Source organism: Bactrocera neohumeralis, chromosome 5, assembly GCF_024586455.1.
Source record: "Bactrocera neohumeralis isolate Rockhampton chromosome 5, APGP_CSIRO_Bneo_wtdbg2-racon-allhic-juicebox.fasta_v2, whole genome shotgun sequence".
NCBI classification, from domain to species: domain Eukaryota; kingdom Metazoa; phylum Arthropoda; class Insecta; order Diptera; family Tephritidae; genus Bactrocera; species Bactrocera neohumeralis.
In genome coordinates this window covers 39,020,814-39,034,946 of record NC_065922.1, presented here as the reverse complement: position 1 = coordinate 39,034,946, position 14,133 = coordinate 39,020,814, and the positions used below count along the sequence as shown (strand labels likewise).

At 35.1% G+C, this 14,133-nt stretch overlaps 3 protein-coding genes across 4 annotated transcripts; 1 reads left to right on the top strand and 2 right to left on the bottom strand.

Annotated features, from left to right (window-relative positions):
• Positions 1-3,022: 3,022 nt before the first annotated feature.
• On the bottom strand, positions 3,023-8,610 carry LOC126760081 (bystin). Of its 2 annotated transcripts, XM_050475463.1 has the most exons (8): positions 8,389-8,610; positions 8,209-8,329; positions 7,904-8,138; positions 6,783-6,947; positions 4,597-4,989; positions 4,417-4,536; positions 4,189-4,356; positions 3,023-4,106 (listed from the first exon to the last, which is right to left on the bottom strand). In XM_050475463.1, exons 1-7 carry the CDS (start codon positions 8,515-8,517, stop codon positions 4,209-4,211), a joined length of 1,311 nt encoding a protein of 436 aa, XP_050331420.1. In that variant the 5' UTR covers positions 8,518-8,610; the 3' UTR covers positions 3,023-4,106; positions 4,189-4,208. The 2 variants fall into 2 exon arrangements, with proteins under 2 accessions (XP_050331420.1, XP_050331419.1); XM_050475462.1 differs by having other exon boundaries at positions 3,023-4,356.
• A 387-nt stretch (positions 8,611-8,997) lies between these two features.
• On the top strand, positions 8,998-10,166 carry LOC126760087 (40S ribosomal protein S6). Its single transcript, XM_050475476.1, has 3 exons — positions 8,998-9,090; positions 9,313-9,517; positions 9,579-10,166. The coding sequence occupies exons 1-3, from the start codon at positions 9,085-9,087 to the stop codon at positions 10,112-10,114; spliced, it is 747 nt and encodes a 248-aa protein (XP_050331433.1). The 5' UTR covers positions 8,998-9,084; the 3' UTR covers positions 10,115-10,166.
• A 555-nt stretch (positions 10,167-10,721) lies between these two features.
• Positions 10,722-13,433, bottom strand: LOC126760066 (general vesicular transport factor p115). The gene has a single exon (XM_050475436.1). It carries the CDS (start codon positions 13,354-13,356, stop codon positions 10,864-10,866), a length of 2,493 nt encoding a protein of 830 aa, XP_050331393.1. The 5' UTR covers positions 13,357-13,433; the 3' UTR covers positions 10,722-10,863.
• Between the last annotated feature and the right edge of the window lie 700 nt (positions 13,434-14,133).

The window sequence follows — 14,133 nt, the reverse complement described above, 5'->3', positions numbered from 1 at the left end:
ACGACTTTAATAACAAAATATAACATTAAAAAGTTTTCCTTTAAAAAATATTAAACGATGTGGACTTTTAGTATCAAAACCACCCTTTCTATAAATCTCCAATGACAGTGAAAGGGGTTTAGATTAGTGAATAGATTAAATGTAATATAAACACTCCAGATTTTTAGTCGGAAAATGTTATTATACTATGTATTACAAAAACTCAAAGTGCATTCACCCAAATACATTTTGGAATAAGCTAATTACATTAAATTAGACGTTTTTTAGATTCCCTATGTATTTTAAAATTGTATCTCTCAATAGAGATCATATAGTATAAAGGTAAAGTAAAAAAAAAACAGTAACAGAATTCGTAATTATTTTTTCCAGTTTGTCGCACTGGAAGTTATCGTAACCTTATATTCAATGACTATGAATAAACATGTAAATCCTTAAAAATACTAAAGTGTGAACAGATAATGTTTTATAAAAAATTAAAACATTTTTTAAGACCAAATTATCCAAACGTTACTAAGGAAATAAATAATATAAAAATATTATATTTTCTGAAATTCACAAAATAAGTATTGAGAGCATTCTACATATAACATACACAATATGGCGACAGGCGCCTCAATTCTTCGTGGTAGGTAGATGATATTCTCTCTTAAAAGTAAAATATGATATTCGGTTGTCGAAAGGCAATTATAGAAGCATTATGCAAAACAGGGGTGTAAGACAGCTCTGAACTTATCGTTATTTTTATAACGGTGATCTAAGTAGAGGTACTTTTCAATAGCCTTTTTTTTGAAAGATCACATACGAAGAGCAACCTGAAGAAAAAACAACGGTTGGGTGTGGTTTATGGGACGGTGTAATCATCGAATAATGCCGGTGAGAACGTAATCGTCAATGAACGTCGTGAAATCTTTTTTTTGAAAGTGTCATATCGATATGTGAAATCTTTTTTTTTTTGAAAGTGTCACACTGGTATAGCCCCCTTAAATCTATGCGCACAATCCCGCTTCGATTCAGGCCTTGGAGCAAAACATCTTGCTTGTCATTCAGCAGTTACCAGTCGAAATGGTAGAACAAAAATGGACTTAGAGAATGGGCCATCTGAGACGTAGTCGCCAACATTTGAAAGTGATTATCTTCAAAAATTAAGTGCCAAAAAAGGTTTTTTCAAATGATAACACTGGCCTACAAAAAATTTTTTTTGGTTTGGTGCAGCTCTGTGCGCATCAGTAGTCGGTATAGTAGCTAGGATGAACCACATTCCCGCTACTAGATGTCAGCTGACAGCTCTAGTTTACCTACAATGCTCATTTTAATTTCCCCGTATACTATGTATGCAAGCACTTGCCAGCCACCGCATCGCGCATCACTCATACGCCCTGGCATACACTAAGTAATGTAAGCTTGTATGGTACTGTCCTGCATGAGGTCAGCCGTTTCAAATATTGGCTTCTGGCAATTTATATGAATAAACCAATTACACTGGCCTACAAAAAAAATTTTTTGGTTTGGTGCAGCTCTGTGCGCATCAGTAGTCGGTATAGTAGGTAGGATGAACCACATTCCCGCTACTAGATGTTTTTTTCTTCTTTCTTATGAACAACAGCTGATATGGAAAATGTGACTTGTATCAACTCACAAAATACATCCAAAATCAGGTATAAAATCTTAGGCACCAAAATGAGTGTAGGCCAGTGTAATAAACATTCCCCATTAAATTTGAAGTTTCTTAAATAAAAGTAAGGATTCTCGAAATGGATTACCAATAGAGATTGATTGATTGATTATTAGTGCTGCCGTCGGACAATTGTGCTCATTGCTCCTAAATGGAAAAGGCATATTGATGCAGCTTCAATAGTTGGAGCCCTACCGAAGTCTGCGAAGCTATTGAGACCGAGGCCACCGCCCCATACTTGATTATCGGTTGCAAGATCATGGTGTACAGTCGATTAACATTGTTTGGTTTGCAGCATTCCCAGGATTTTCCAGAACCGATTGCACCAATAGTGCTTTTGTACCTTGACCAAGATCAGGTGTGAAATGCTTGCTTCAAGTGCGCATTGCAGAGTGGAGTCCAACGTGAGACCAAGTTGAGGTTATCTCTATCGGTTGATCTCTGTCCCCAAGTGTAAAGTTTGAAACCAATAGTGCTTTTGGTCACATGGGGCCTACATCTCGTGAACGGGACGATGGTAGTCTCAGAGAGGTTGATGTTTAACTCAACCCCACTACACCACCCTTTTGCCAGGTTTAAACGTCTTTGTAGTAGGTCACAGAAAGTGTCCTCAAATTTACCTCTGGTTGTAATAACAATGTCGATCGCGTAACCTTGGCAGCGGATCCCATTGTCAGTTAGCAATGCTAGAAGGTCGTCCACGACAAAACTCCGGATAGCACTCTATCTCCGACGTTAGCTGGTACAGGGCAGTATTGGTTGATCTGCCTGCTCTGAAGCATGCTGATGCGCATGCAGGGGTGCAATTTTCAGCGCCTTCACCCTTATTTTATGATCTACGATCTTTTCCATACTTTTTAGTTAGAAGAAAGTTAGACTAATTGGCCCGAAGGATTTTGCCAGTGAATTGTCCTTCCTTCTTACTTTGGGTGTAAATATCACCTTCGCGGTCCTCCATAGTTCAGGGATGTACGCCATTGCGCGGCTATCCCTCATCAGCCGAACAATGGAGGGCAGTAGACACTGGTCTTCCCAAATTGTTTGCGGGAAGTTGCAAATCCTATATTACATACATGCACATATTTATATTTGTATCTTTACGTCACAGTATGAAAATTGGCGAATAGACTACAACTACGCCTATTTTAGTATTTCACAATTTTTAAAACCTTTGCGCTTATTTGACTGGGTCATTTCCCGAAATTAACACGTCTCCGAACTGTCCAAGTGTCCAAGTTTAGACGAAAAACCACGTTGATTTCTTCAAATTCAAGCGCAGACAAAAATTAAACGCAATTTCAATATATTTTATGATATATTATTGAATAGAAATTAAAAAGTTGTTAGTAATTTCAAAAATATTATATAACTTTATTTTTTGTATATTTCGCATATTACAAATGTTATTAAAGTACAAAATGTGTTTCGGTATTGATAGTAACTGCCAGCTATCAGGAAGAATTCGAAAATTTTTCAGTTATTAAAAAAGTTAAAAGCGAACCAATGACAAAGTAAACTACCTGAAATTAGGAAGAAAAATCTGAGTATAACCACACTATGTTGTTGCTTGAATTAATCAATAGAATTTTAAATAATTTGGTCTCCAATATTTTGAGCTAATGCAAACGACTGAAAGAAGCCAACGAATTCATTTTTATAATAAAAAATAATAATATACTAATTAATATATGCATATTCATCATTAAGTTACCATTTACTTCGAATTCTAATAAGTCCAAACACTAACATTTTGTGTAGTTGTAGTTATTTAACTAATATCTGATTTGTATCTTAACAATTCACAACTATTAGAAATTAATGAAATCAAGGTATGTTTTCTTATGACAGCAACTAATTTAGGTTAGTAAAAATTTCATTATTAGAACTTAAAGGATCGTCTCAGCGTTACTCTCCGAAAAATCACCGAATTTCGCGATAATTTTTTTAAGTTTAACATTAACTAATCGGTCCGATTTTTTTTATATAAATACGTTCGTGACGAATACAAAATGATATTTTTTTATATTTATTCATTGGGTGTATAATAGTTAAATAAAGTGTTGAAATGACACGTAAAAAAAAGGTATTGTACGATGTACACAAAAAAAAGCTTCCATAGCGCTATAGAGAATGACGATTAAAATGTTCTCTCCAATTTGGAACTAGATATCTTCAAAACACTTCCTTTGAGAGTGGAAACCATTCAGAAAAACGCATTTATAGATTGGAGTCGCTATGTTCCCCACTCTGTTCCGTTTCTACATGAAACGCTGTAGTGACCGTAATAATTTGTATTTCGTTTTCAAAATATGAGAGAATACAGTGCATACTATCCGATAATGTATAATATAAATATAATGCGAAAATTTCACATTGGGACGATCCCTTAACAGCTCACTCTGCTTTTTACGCTCTCATTTTGTCCTCTCTTCTTCTAGTTTTTAGATAAATAAAAGCTTTTCAAGAAATCTTGGTTAATTATTGATAACTAGCTATAAATACAGAATCACATTTACATGCTATACGTTGAACATGTTTACTCATAGCAAACATCTTTATCAGTGTACATTTCTACTGGCATTGCAGCAGTTTCATTGCTATATTCCATCATTTCAATATCTCTACAACTTGATGCCAAAAGTTCTCTTCGAATTTCAGGTGTAATCTTTGGGTGTGATTGCTTTCTGTAATAATAAAATTGAAATATATGAAAATGGATTGAACGAACGAACAATATTGTTTACCTTAATAAATTAAGCAAAGCTTCTTTTTGCTCGGAAGAAATGTCGTTCTTATAACGTTGTGCAAACGTTAATAAGCTTTGATGCCACAATACAGGCATTTCACGTTTATCATTTTCAAATCTGCATAGATATATTCATAGAAATGTAATATAAATAATAAGAAACAATGTAAGGTCTTACCTAATGAAATGAAATACGGCGGCGTCGATAACACGGTAAGGTAAGGCATAACGCTTGTCAAGAAAGTAGCGAATAAATATTGAATTTGCTCCTGTATATCCCATTTCACATATTTTGAGTAAACATGCTGATGAATGCAATACGGGAATCGAACTGCGTGCGATGACGCTTCCAAATATAATTGCTTCTCGCAATGTGCAATCGCCAGCCTCTAACAAAGGAAGTATTATACCTTTCATAAAAGCAGCTGGTTTGAATAGTGCTTTTTTTAAAGCATTGTACAAATGCATATTAAGTTTTTTATATTCACAAAGATCGTCTCTTATCCGCGGCAACAAAACCAAATTATAAAACCGCTGAGCCATTGCGTGCGAGAGAACTGAACAAAATATACTGAAATAATGTTAAATAGTAATACTGTTAAAAATTGTAACTCCATAAATAAGTGTATACATATGTAAGTATATATGCGTTTCGTTGATTAAGTACTTATGTTTCCATATTTTATGTTTATACTCGTAAATAAAAGTTCAAAAAGCCGTTTGGCAGCCAATGGAGATAAGGCGGTTTACAAATATTTGAATGCTAGCAGTGTTAAACAATTTTCAGAATACAGTGAACCAAAGAAAACTTGAACAGAGATATGTTTTGACTTTGAAAGGACTATTCCCTTAAACAATTTTAGGTTTTAAGCTTCAACCAAATATACAATCTTTGAGCACCCACAGAAACGTTTCAATAAAAGAGAAAGCACATCGATTACTGCGGTCCAAAAAACCAAACTAAATATCTATAATTAATAGAGATAGCGTTTGTCATAAATTCGTATGGTACTAAGTGACTTTAAAGCGCCGCACGATCTGATAGATGATGCACATGAAATAGCTCGATCGATATTAAAAGTTGACATTCCGTTCGATGGTCATATCTACTCATCCTTTCACAGAGTGGTTTTTGATTTATTGATTACCACAAGTTAACTGGGCGCCTACGACGTTAAGTCCTGTAGTGATTCTTTACGGAAACCATATTTAGGATCTACTAAGTTAAGAGGGTGAGTGCAAGTCTGGAGTAACAAATCCTCAAGTGTCTTCACAAGGGACACTTCACTAAGTAGGGTTATCGAAAGATCAGACTCCCTTTGGTTAGCAGGTTTCCAGGCTTTCAGTAGTGGGACGACTCTTCTGACTTTCCAAATATCGCGTATATGAAGAGTGATAAACGACAGGTTGATGATCTAGATTAGATATGCTACTCCCGTCGAGCCTAGATGTTTTAGCATCACGTTTTAGCTTATGCCAACTAGAGCCTTCTCTTCGGTGAAAATGAGCGCAGTCTTTTGTACCACATCTTTTGACCTTATATCCTTTAATGAGCATTTCTTTTACAAATTTTTAGTTGCCAATCAATTTATGGGCAAAACACTAATCTATCATCATGTTACGATCCCATCGACATTAATACCTTACTTCCCTTACTTTTGGAACACCACTCTCTATGTTTCACTCTATAATTTCGTAGATTATACCAAAAATATTAACAGGTGGTTGCAGTCTGACTAAGACTGTACTCATATTTGCTTCTCCAGTTTGAAACTTATTTTCATATTTTTCAGAATTTCTTCATAATTTGTTGATGGAATACCTTGGAAATTTTCATCAATCAACGCAAAACTTTCCCAAGCTTCAGTTTCCGAAAGAGGCCTTGATAAAATGTGTATGTTTCATTAATTGTCGTGCTGAAGCCTCTTTAAACATTCAACCTCTCAATATTTCCTTACTAAATTATGGAAACTTTCTAAATATATAATCCACTGCTTTGAAAACTTCCTTTATCACACCTAATTACATTGGAAAATGAGGAATGCACCGCGACCTATGACCTATTGCTCCCTAACTATATCAGGTTTTAAATCACTGAGTAAATTTTGAGGAAATTACATTAGCCTAGATGTTGTACCCTCCCATTCAATGCCACCGGTAGACTATACCAAAATCTGGAAATTTGGCGACAACCTTATTGCTTAGTGATGAATAAATCAGTATGGTATATTGTATGTGTTTATGACTATATATTTTTAAATTAACTATTGACTTTTTTCGAAAGATATTTAAATGTTGTAAAAATAAATTAAAACGCAAATACATATTACGTACACACTTTTACACATTTGTGGATGTACATACCGAGTTCCTTGAAACATAGCTGCAGCACTCCAATTATGCGGTTCCGTTATAAATAAAATCTGCTCCCAATTTCGTAGTCTTGGAATAATTTTAAATGCTTTCGGCACTTTCCCACTTCGATACCGCTTCATTACATCCCTAACTCCTTCATACATTTCTCGCACCCTAAAAAGATTGAAAATGTTATAAACTAAATTTCAATTTTGTTCTGCGTTCGAAAAAAAGTAATATGCAGCGGAATATTGGTTTTTATAAAATATGAAATAATGAAAAACACCAGAGATCGTTTATTTTTATATTCTTGCAACCTGCTGAAATCCGGTTGACTGTCTGTCCGTCCATCCGTCCCCAATCTGTAACTTCAGTAAAAATTAAGATTTATAGGAACTCGACCCTCTCCCACTAAATCCACAGCGACCATATTCACGAATTGTACGAAGGAGTACAGACTGGATATTAACATCACAGATTAAGATCTAAGGAGTTAGATGTTACTGCCAAAATTCACAGTCGCAACAAAATGCTCAAGTCGCTACCCGGGAAAAAGATAAAGAAAGGCTGTTAGCAACAAACATGGCAATGGGCCGGATGGTCATAAGCTATGTCGCACCAATATGGTCGCCTGGATATAGTGACGCAGACGAGGAAGCTTGAGGCGTGCCAAAATAAAGGATGTCTCTTGATGTCTCGGTTCGAACATTTGCGCAGCGAGACCCGCATGCTTCGCATTAAGCGGGACTAGACAACCGCTACAACAACACATGAAATTAAGAGCTTGTGGTAATGTTTTTTATCCCATTAAGTAAAAAATAAAATGATTCCTTAAACGAAAATTCCACACATATCTGCATTAAAAATTTCAGCTGAAGGGTTGAAAAGCGTAATAGGAGATAATATGAAATTGGGTGTTGGAAATTTTACGTTTCTGACATTATTTCTTAGGTCTTACGCACTTTAAGAAATTAAGTTTAAGAAGGTACAATAATACTTTTATGTACATATGTAGAGGTGGTTCGATGAATTTATTCAATCTCCCCAATTTTTTCTTTACCATAAAAAAATAAAAATCTATTACTCCAATTTTAGCCAACCAAATAAAAATTTTAGAAAAATAATCTTACCGGGGGTCTATATCCTCTATATTAAGAGATCCATTATCAGTGAGTTTACTCTGAATATCTTGTTGTTTTTCTTGAATTTTTTCCAGTATGATATCAGATAATTTTAATGTTCGTTTTCCTTCCTGAGGATTTTGAAAACGTTCGAATGCTTTGGCATCTTCTTCATCGATTTCTAAATTATCCATAAAGTCATTTTCAGTGACATCTTTATTTTCGTCCTCTTCAGCAATTTCTCCTAAAATATTTGTTGATTTCGCCAAAAGTAAGTATGTATGTATGCATTACTATTGTTTACTTTTACTAACCTATGTTGACATGAGTGTAGGCTTTTTTCCCCCCTAGGCTAGGGAAATTATCATCGTTAAGTTCCAACTGTTGGGCTTTCGCAGCATCTAAAATTTTTTTGCTTGTTTTGCTATCTAGCACCTGAAATAATTGAAATCCACTAAAATGAATACCTTTAGAAATTTCAAAGTTTTACTAACCGAACTTTCTTCTGCGCGCAAATGAAACTTATCTTTGTTTTTTCGTTTCGTTATTTTACCCTGAACTAATTGCTTCTCCAAAGCTACATTTTTATTTTGAACTAAATTGGCTTTTTTTGGCTTAACCATACTGTTTTATTATTATTCCAAATTAATTTTGAGAGCTCTTTATAAAATCACACGTGCGTTTATTGTTTTTCTAGTTTTGACTTAAAAATGACATTGCTGTCATTAGAAGAATAATAATGTTTTTTTAGTGCTGCCGTTTAAAGGTACAAATACGAATTTTTGCTATGTAAGTCGACTATGGGTTAAGTCATACGTTAATTATTAGAAAGTGCTACCAGAGATTTCTATTCAAGTTTCAATGAGTTTATTTACTTGAAAAAAAAAAACCTGAAATATGACTAATTTTAAAGAGATTGAATTAATTATAAGAGATTAATATTATACGCAGATATTGTTCAAATTATTTCTTGAAAGTAAGTGAAGTTTCTGCGAAATACTTAACTTCCTCAATAAATTAACGCCATAAATTTTACATTTGAGTGGTCAACTGTTTTATCGACAAAAATATACTTATCAATACAACCCTGTAACTATTGTGAATTTTTCTGACTTGTCATCCACCCGAGATTGCCGAGCATACTTTGCTTTCCCTTTTCTGTTCGGTGTTCCATGAATTTGGATTGAAAAATGAAGGTGTGTTAATATTTTTTAGAAAAATATAGTTAAATAATGTGTTTTATACGGAATTTAATAAGAAAACATATTTCAAATAACGTGCTTTAGAGTTGAAGGGTAGATTTTTTAATTATACTCTAGTGATCATAGAGATAAAAGTTGATCGAATTTTGTCGTAATACTGGACTGCATATCTTTGTATATGATAGTGTATAATTTACAAAAGTCTTCAATTTGCAGCTTAACGTATCTTTCCCGGCAACAGGATGCCAAAAGTTATTCGAAGTTGTGGATGAACACAAGCTTCGTGTGTTTTATGAGAAGCGTATGGGACAAATTGTCGAAGCTGATGTTCTCGGTGATGAGTGGAAAGGATATCATCTTCGTATCGCCGGTGGTAACGATAAACAAGGTTTTCCTATGAAACAAGGAGTGCTTTCGCATGGTAAGTAGTAATATACATATATACTTTTTAAACAAAAATTAACAGTGTATTATATTTTAAGGTCGTGTTCGTCTTCTATTGAAGAAGGGTCATTCCTGTTACAGACCTCGCCGTACTGGTGAAAGGAAAAGGAAATCAGTCCGTGGTTGCATTGTAGACGCAAACATGTCGGTTTTGGCTCTTGTCATTGTTAAAAAAGGTGAACAAGAACTACCTGGACTGACTGACACAACTGTTCCTAGACGACTTGGTCCAAAACGTGCCAGCAAGATCCGGAAACTTTATAATTTAACCAAGGATGATGATGTTCGTCGCTTTGTGGTTCGTCGCCCTTTGCCCGCCAAGGATAATAAAAAAGCTACATCTAAAGCACCAAAAATTCAGCGTTTGGTTACTCCAGTGGTGCTTCAAAGGAAACGTAGACGCACTGCTTTGAAGAAGAAACGTCAAGCCGCCTCCAAAGAAGCCGCAGCTGATTATGCTAAATTGTTAGCACAACGTAAGAAGGAATCTAAGGCTAAGCGCGACGAAGCTAAGAGACGTCGTTCTGCTTCCTTAAGAGAATCAAAGAGCTCGATTTCGAGTGACAAAAAGTAAATAATTTTTACTCACTTCTGTAATAAAGGTTAAACTATATTAACTTGGAAAACAGTTTATTTTTATATTTATTACGCTTAAATTGGCTTGATAACTAACGAATACCGGTTTTTAACACATTTGAACGCTTTTCCGACGTTAAGTTAAATTGTAGATTATGACTTTCTTCTTCCACCCTTATATTTCAATGAAAAAAAGGGCCACCGGGAAGATACGACAGAATTATCCACAACAGCTGGTTCTACGTAAAGGGTCCAGTCACATTTATATCCGATTACAACTGCAGCATTCCCTAAAGTATTTCGCCATAACGATATCAGAAATATTTAACCAAGGAGCAATGCTCACTAACTTCAGTATTACAGTTTTTTTCTTAAAAGTTCCATTCTTATCTACAATGGCTAAAAGTCATTTGCGGGCATTCAATATTGACTTTTAAGTGAACACTATCACTTTTTTATCTGGTCATGGATTGTCACTATATAAGCGGACGGATTGTAACTTCTAGTTCATCTACATCATTACAGACAAATGATATTAAATGTGAAACCATAACAACTTAACCACCCTTAGACTTATATAGGCAAGAAAAGAGCGTAAAAACGGGTTATGCTTTACTTTTATGTATATTTAGGAGGAATGATGCTTAAACTTTTAGAATTATAAATAATGTACTGTTTCGTAGTATACAATATATTTTCCGTATGAACTATGAATTAATTTCTAATCATATATATCCGTAAATTAACTTATACGTTCAAATTAGGATTTTCTTGATTACCTACATCATCTGTGTAATTCTCATTGTCATTTTCAATAGGTAAACCTGCTGATCGCATTTGCTGCTCATATCGATTGATTTTATTTTCTTGATCAGTCAAGAGCTCAAGTAGATCCTCTTGATCCTTTTGTAATTTTTGAAGTTCGTCGTTTGCTGTGTTAGCGCGGTGCACTTCATCTTCCAGTCGCTGGCGCAATGTTTCAAATTCTCGAGTTATTCTAATGTTCTCTGCACAATATAGATTCGTCTGGAATTGAGCTGCACTTAATGCATTAACCGGTGTACCGTCTCCTGACGGGGAAGTGCTGCTCTGTGCGGCTCCTAACTGGGCTTTTAGCAATGTATTTTGATCAGATAATTGCGTATTAAGGCTTTCTACTTTAGACAGTTTTAGTTCGAGTTCCTCATTTTTTATTTCGAGTCGTCTTGAATTTTGTTGCAGCAAATTAATTTGGCCATCAAGATCTCGAATGATGCCTTTATATTGTGCTACAAGCGCAGAAGCTTCAGAGCTGAGTGTTAATTCCGTTAATTCTATACCATTGACATCAAAGCCGCTTACGATTTTTCCTAATAACGCTTCCAATCCTTTATATAACTTACAAAATTCGTAATCCAGCAAAAGATCAGAGGAGTCCTTTGGTCTAATCTGAGGTTGTTTGCATGCTCGATTATAAGCTTCATGTCTTGATACTTCGCTAAGTTTATTACAAAAAGTTTCTTGCCCTATACGTTTAATTAACAATTGGCAGATATCATCTCGTTTTTGATTGGCAAGGGTGTTATCATTAAACTGAATACAAATTCCCATGAGGAACGCGCATAACCCTTGTATCAAATACTCATTTTCATCGTGTTCATTTGCACTAATTTGCGCCGTCAAATATGCCATTGTACCACTTGTGCTGAGAAAAGTTTTAACGGCATTGGGGCAATGTGCCAACCACATGCTCAACAACATCAGAAGACCAACTTTACTTTGCAACTTATACCTATCTTGCTGAAGTAAATTTGTACATTGCTCCAATAGAGTAATCGGGTTTCCTCCTCTGGGACTAGCTAAAAGAACGCGCAACAGTTCTTCTTTCTGTGCAACACTATCGACAAGTCCATGCATAAGAGCTACTGCAGAAAACCAATTGGCAAGTGAATCGGATGAAAAGAGGCCCACACATAACAATTGACCAGTTGAATGACTACTCACTTCAGATTCAGAAGAGGGTAATAACGTTTGTACGACAGCTTGATGGCTCTCCTCGTTCCGAAAAAGGTAGCATTGAAAGCAATACAATACAGCACATCTAAGTGTTAATATCTGCTTCTCGTTTATCATTGACATTAAAAGTACGACAATTGCTGGTCGAGGAGGGTTACTAGGCGCCATAACCATGCTTAATTTATCTTGGTTTTCTTTATCACCTCGAACTATTTCAGCAACTGCATTTATAGTTTCCGTTAGTATATCAGCTGGTACTCCGCTGCCCATTAAAATGTCGCATAGCAAATCGAGGAGATTCGATTTGCGCATAACTTTTTGGCAAGATGATACCACTTGCTGTTGATTACTTGGTGTAACTAAAGCACGAACTACTTGCAACATGCAATGTATATTAGAGACCTTTTGTGGGGCCCACTCATTCTCTTCTGCTTCTTGGGTAATACTGAACATTGGTGATAGCCTTTGGATAAAGGATCCTTCCTTAAAAAATTGTTGATTACTGGAATTATTTTTTAACAAGTTCAATAAAAGAATTAAACAATCCTCAACAACAATGCCCCCGTCCGAACATCCCTCACTTTGAATAATTTCAAAAATTTTATCAAAGGCATTTTCAAAAGCAACTATCTTTTGTATATTTGAGTTCCCCTTTGTTAACTGAATTAGCAAAAGTAGTGCATCATTTCGAATAACTTCACGGCTGTCTGAGAGTAAATCCATTAATTTGGATACGCCCATAGGGCTTACCAAAATAATTTCTTGTAAATCACGAGTTTTATTTGCAATCAACGTAGTAATGAGTTGAATTGCGGAACGCCGAACACGAAAATCATATTCTTCTAAGAGAGTCATAATTACAGTAACATTGTCGTGTACTTTTATAAACATTTCAGTAAATTGCTCTCCAACATTTACTGAAACGGCTGGGTTATCAGTTTCTTCATCGAACTCTTCAGCAGTTGTAATATTACACAAAGTATCTAGGGCATAGCCAATGATTTCTGAATCTTGACTATCATGTTTGAGAATCTGGACCAATGCTGACATTCCTTGTGCTCCAACTTCAATACGATATTTTTTAGATAGCGCCTTCAAAGCCCGACAAGCATCCCGACGATCGTCTAATAATGTTGAACTTAATACACGATCAACTAATTTTTCAACGGTTTCTGCTGCACTAGGTTGATGACCAGGTTCAGTACTTCCAAGCACTGTTTTAAAGCCGCTTTTAAGGAACTCCATCGTCCCACTTTATTTTCATACACAAAAGCTAAAGGTACTAACGTCAGCCAAAACAAAAAAAAATAGCAATTAATGCAACCTGCCACGGCAAATGTCCACGTCTAATGACAAGTCAAGTACAGGTATGTTAATGATATTTGACCTTCATATAAAAAGTATTTTTTCCAAGGCAGTGAGTTTTCTAAAAAGTTGATATTTATAATTAAACATATATGTATTAAGGCTGGGATTTAAAATAACATCCCTCTATTTTTTGCATGCAGCCATTTTGTTATTGTATAAATAAATGGCTTTAAACCAAAGTTAAATATTGAAATAAGGTTAATTTTGCACTAAATAATTCAAAACAAATATGTAGAAACGAAAGTAAACAAGTAAACTTGCAAGGATTACAACCAGGGGAGTACCAAGTACATAAGGTTTGCTAGTTATGGGGTCTACGGCGAGTTTTCACCCGATTTTATTCAAAGCACAAAGATGCATCGTTGTAAGAAAACACGTTCTTTGAATTTTATTAAGATAATTCACATTGGCCGATATATGTATGTATATATGTGGTATGAAGTCACCCGAAAGTTCGAAAATCTTTAGATTGGTTATATGGAGCTAAGAAAAGCATTGACCTTATTCCAACCATTTATATCCCTTACTTTAAATTATATATCGAACATATTAACCGATATTTTCGGTAAAAAATCCACCTTTGTCTACTTATTTGGTACCTGGGGGCTTGAAAAGTTTTAGTTCGATTTGACCAACTCTTTGGTCATAAGGTGG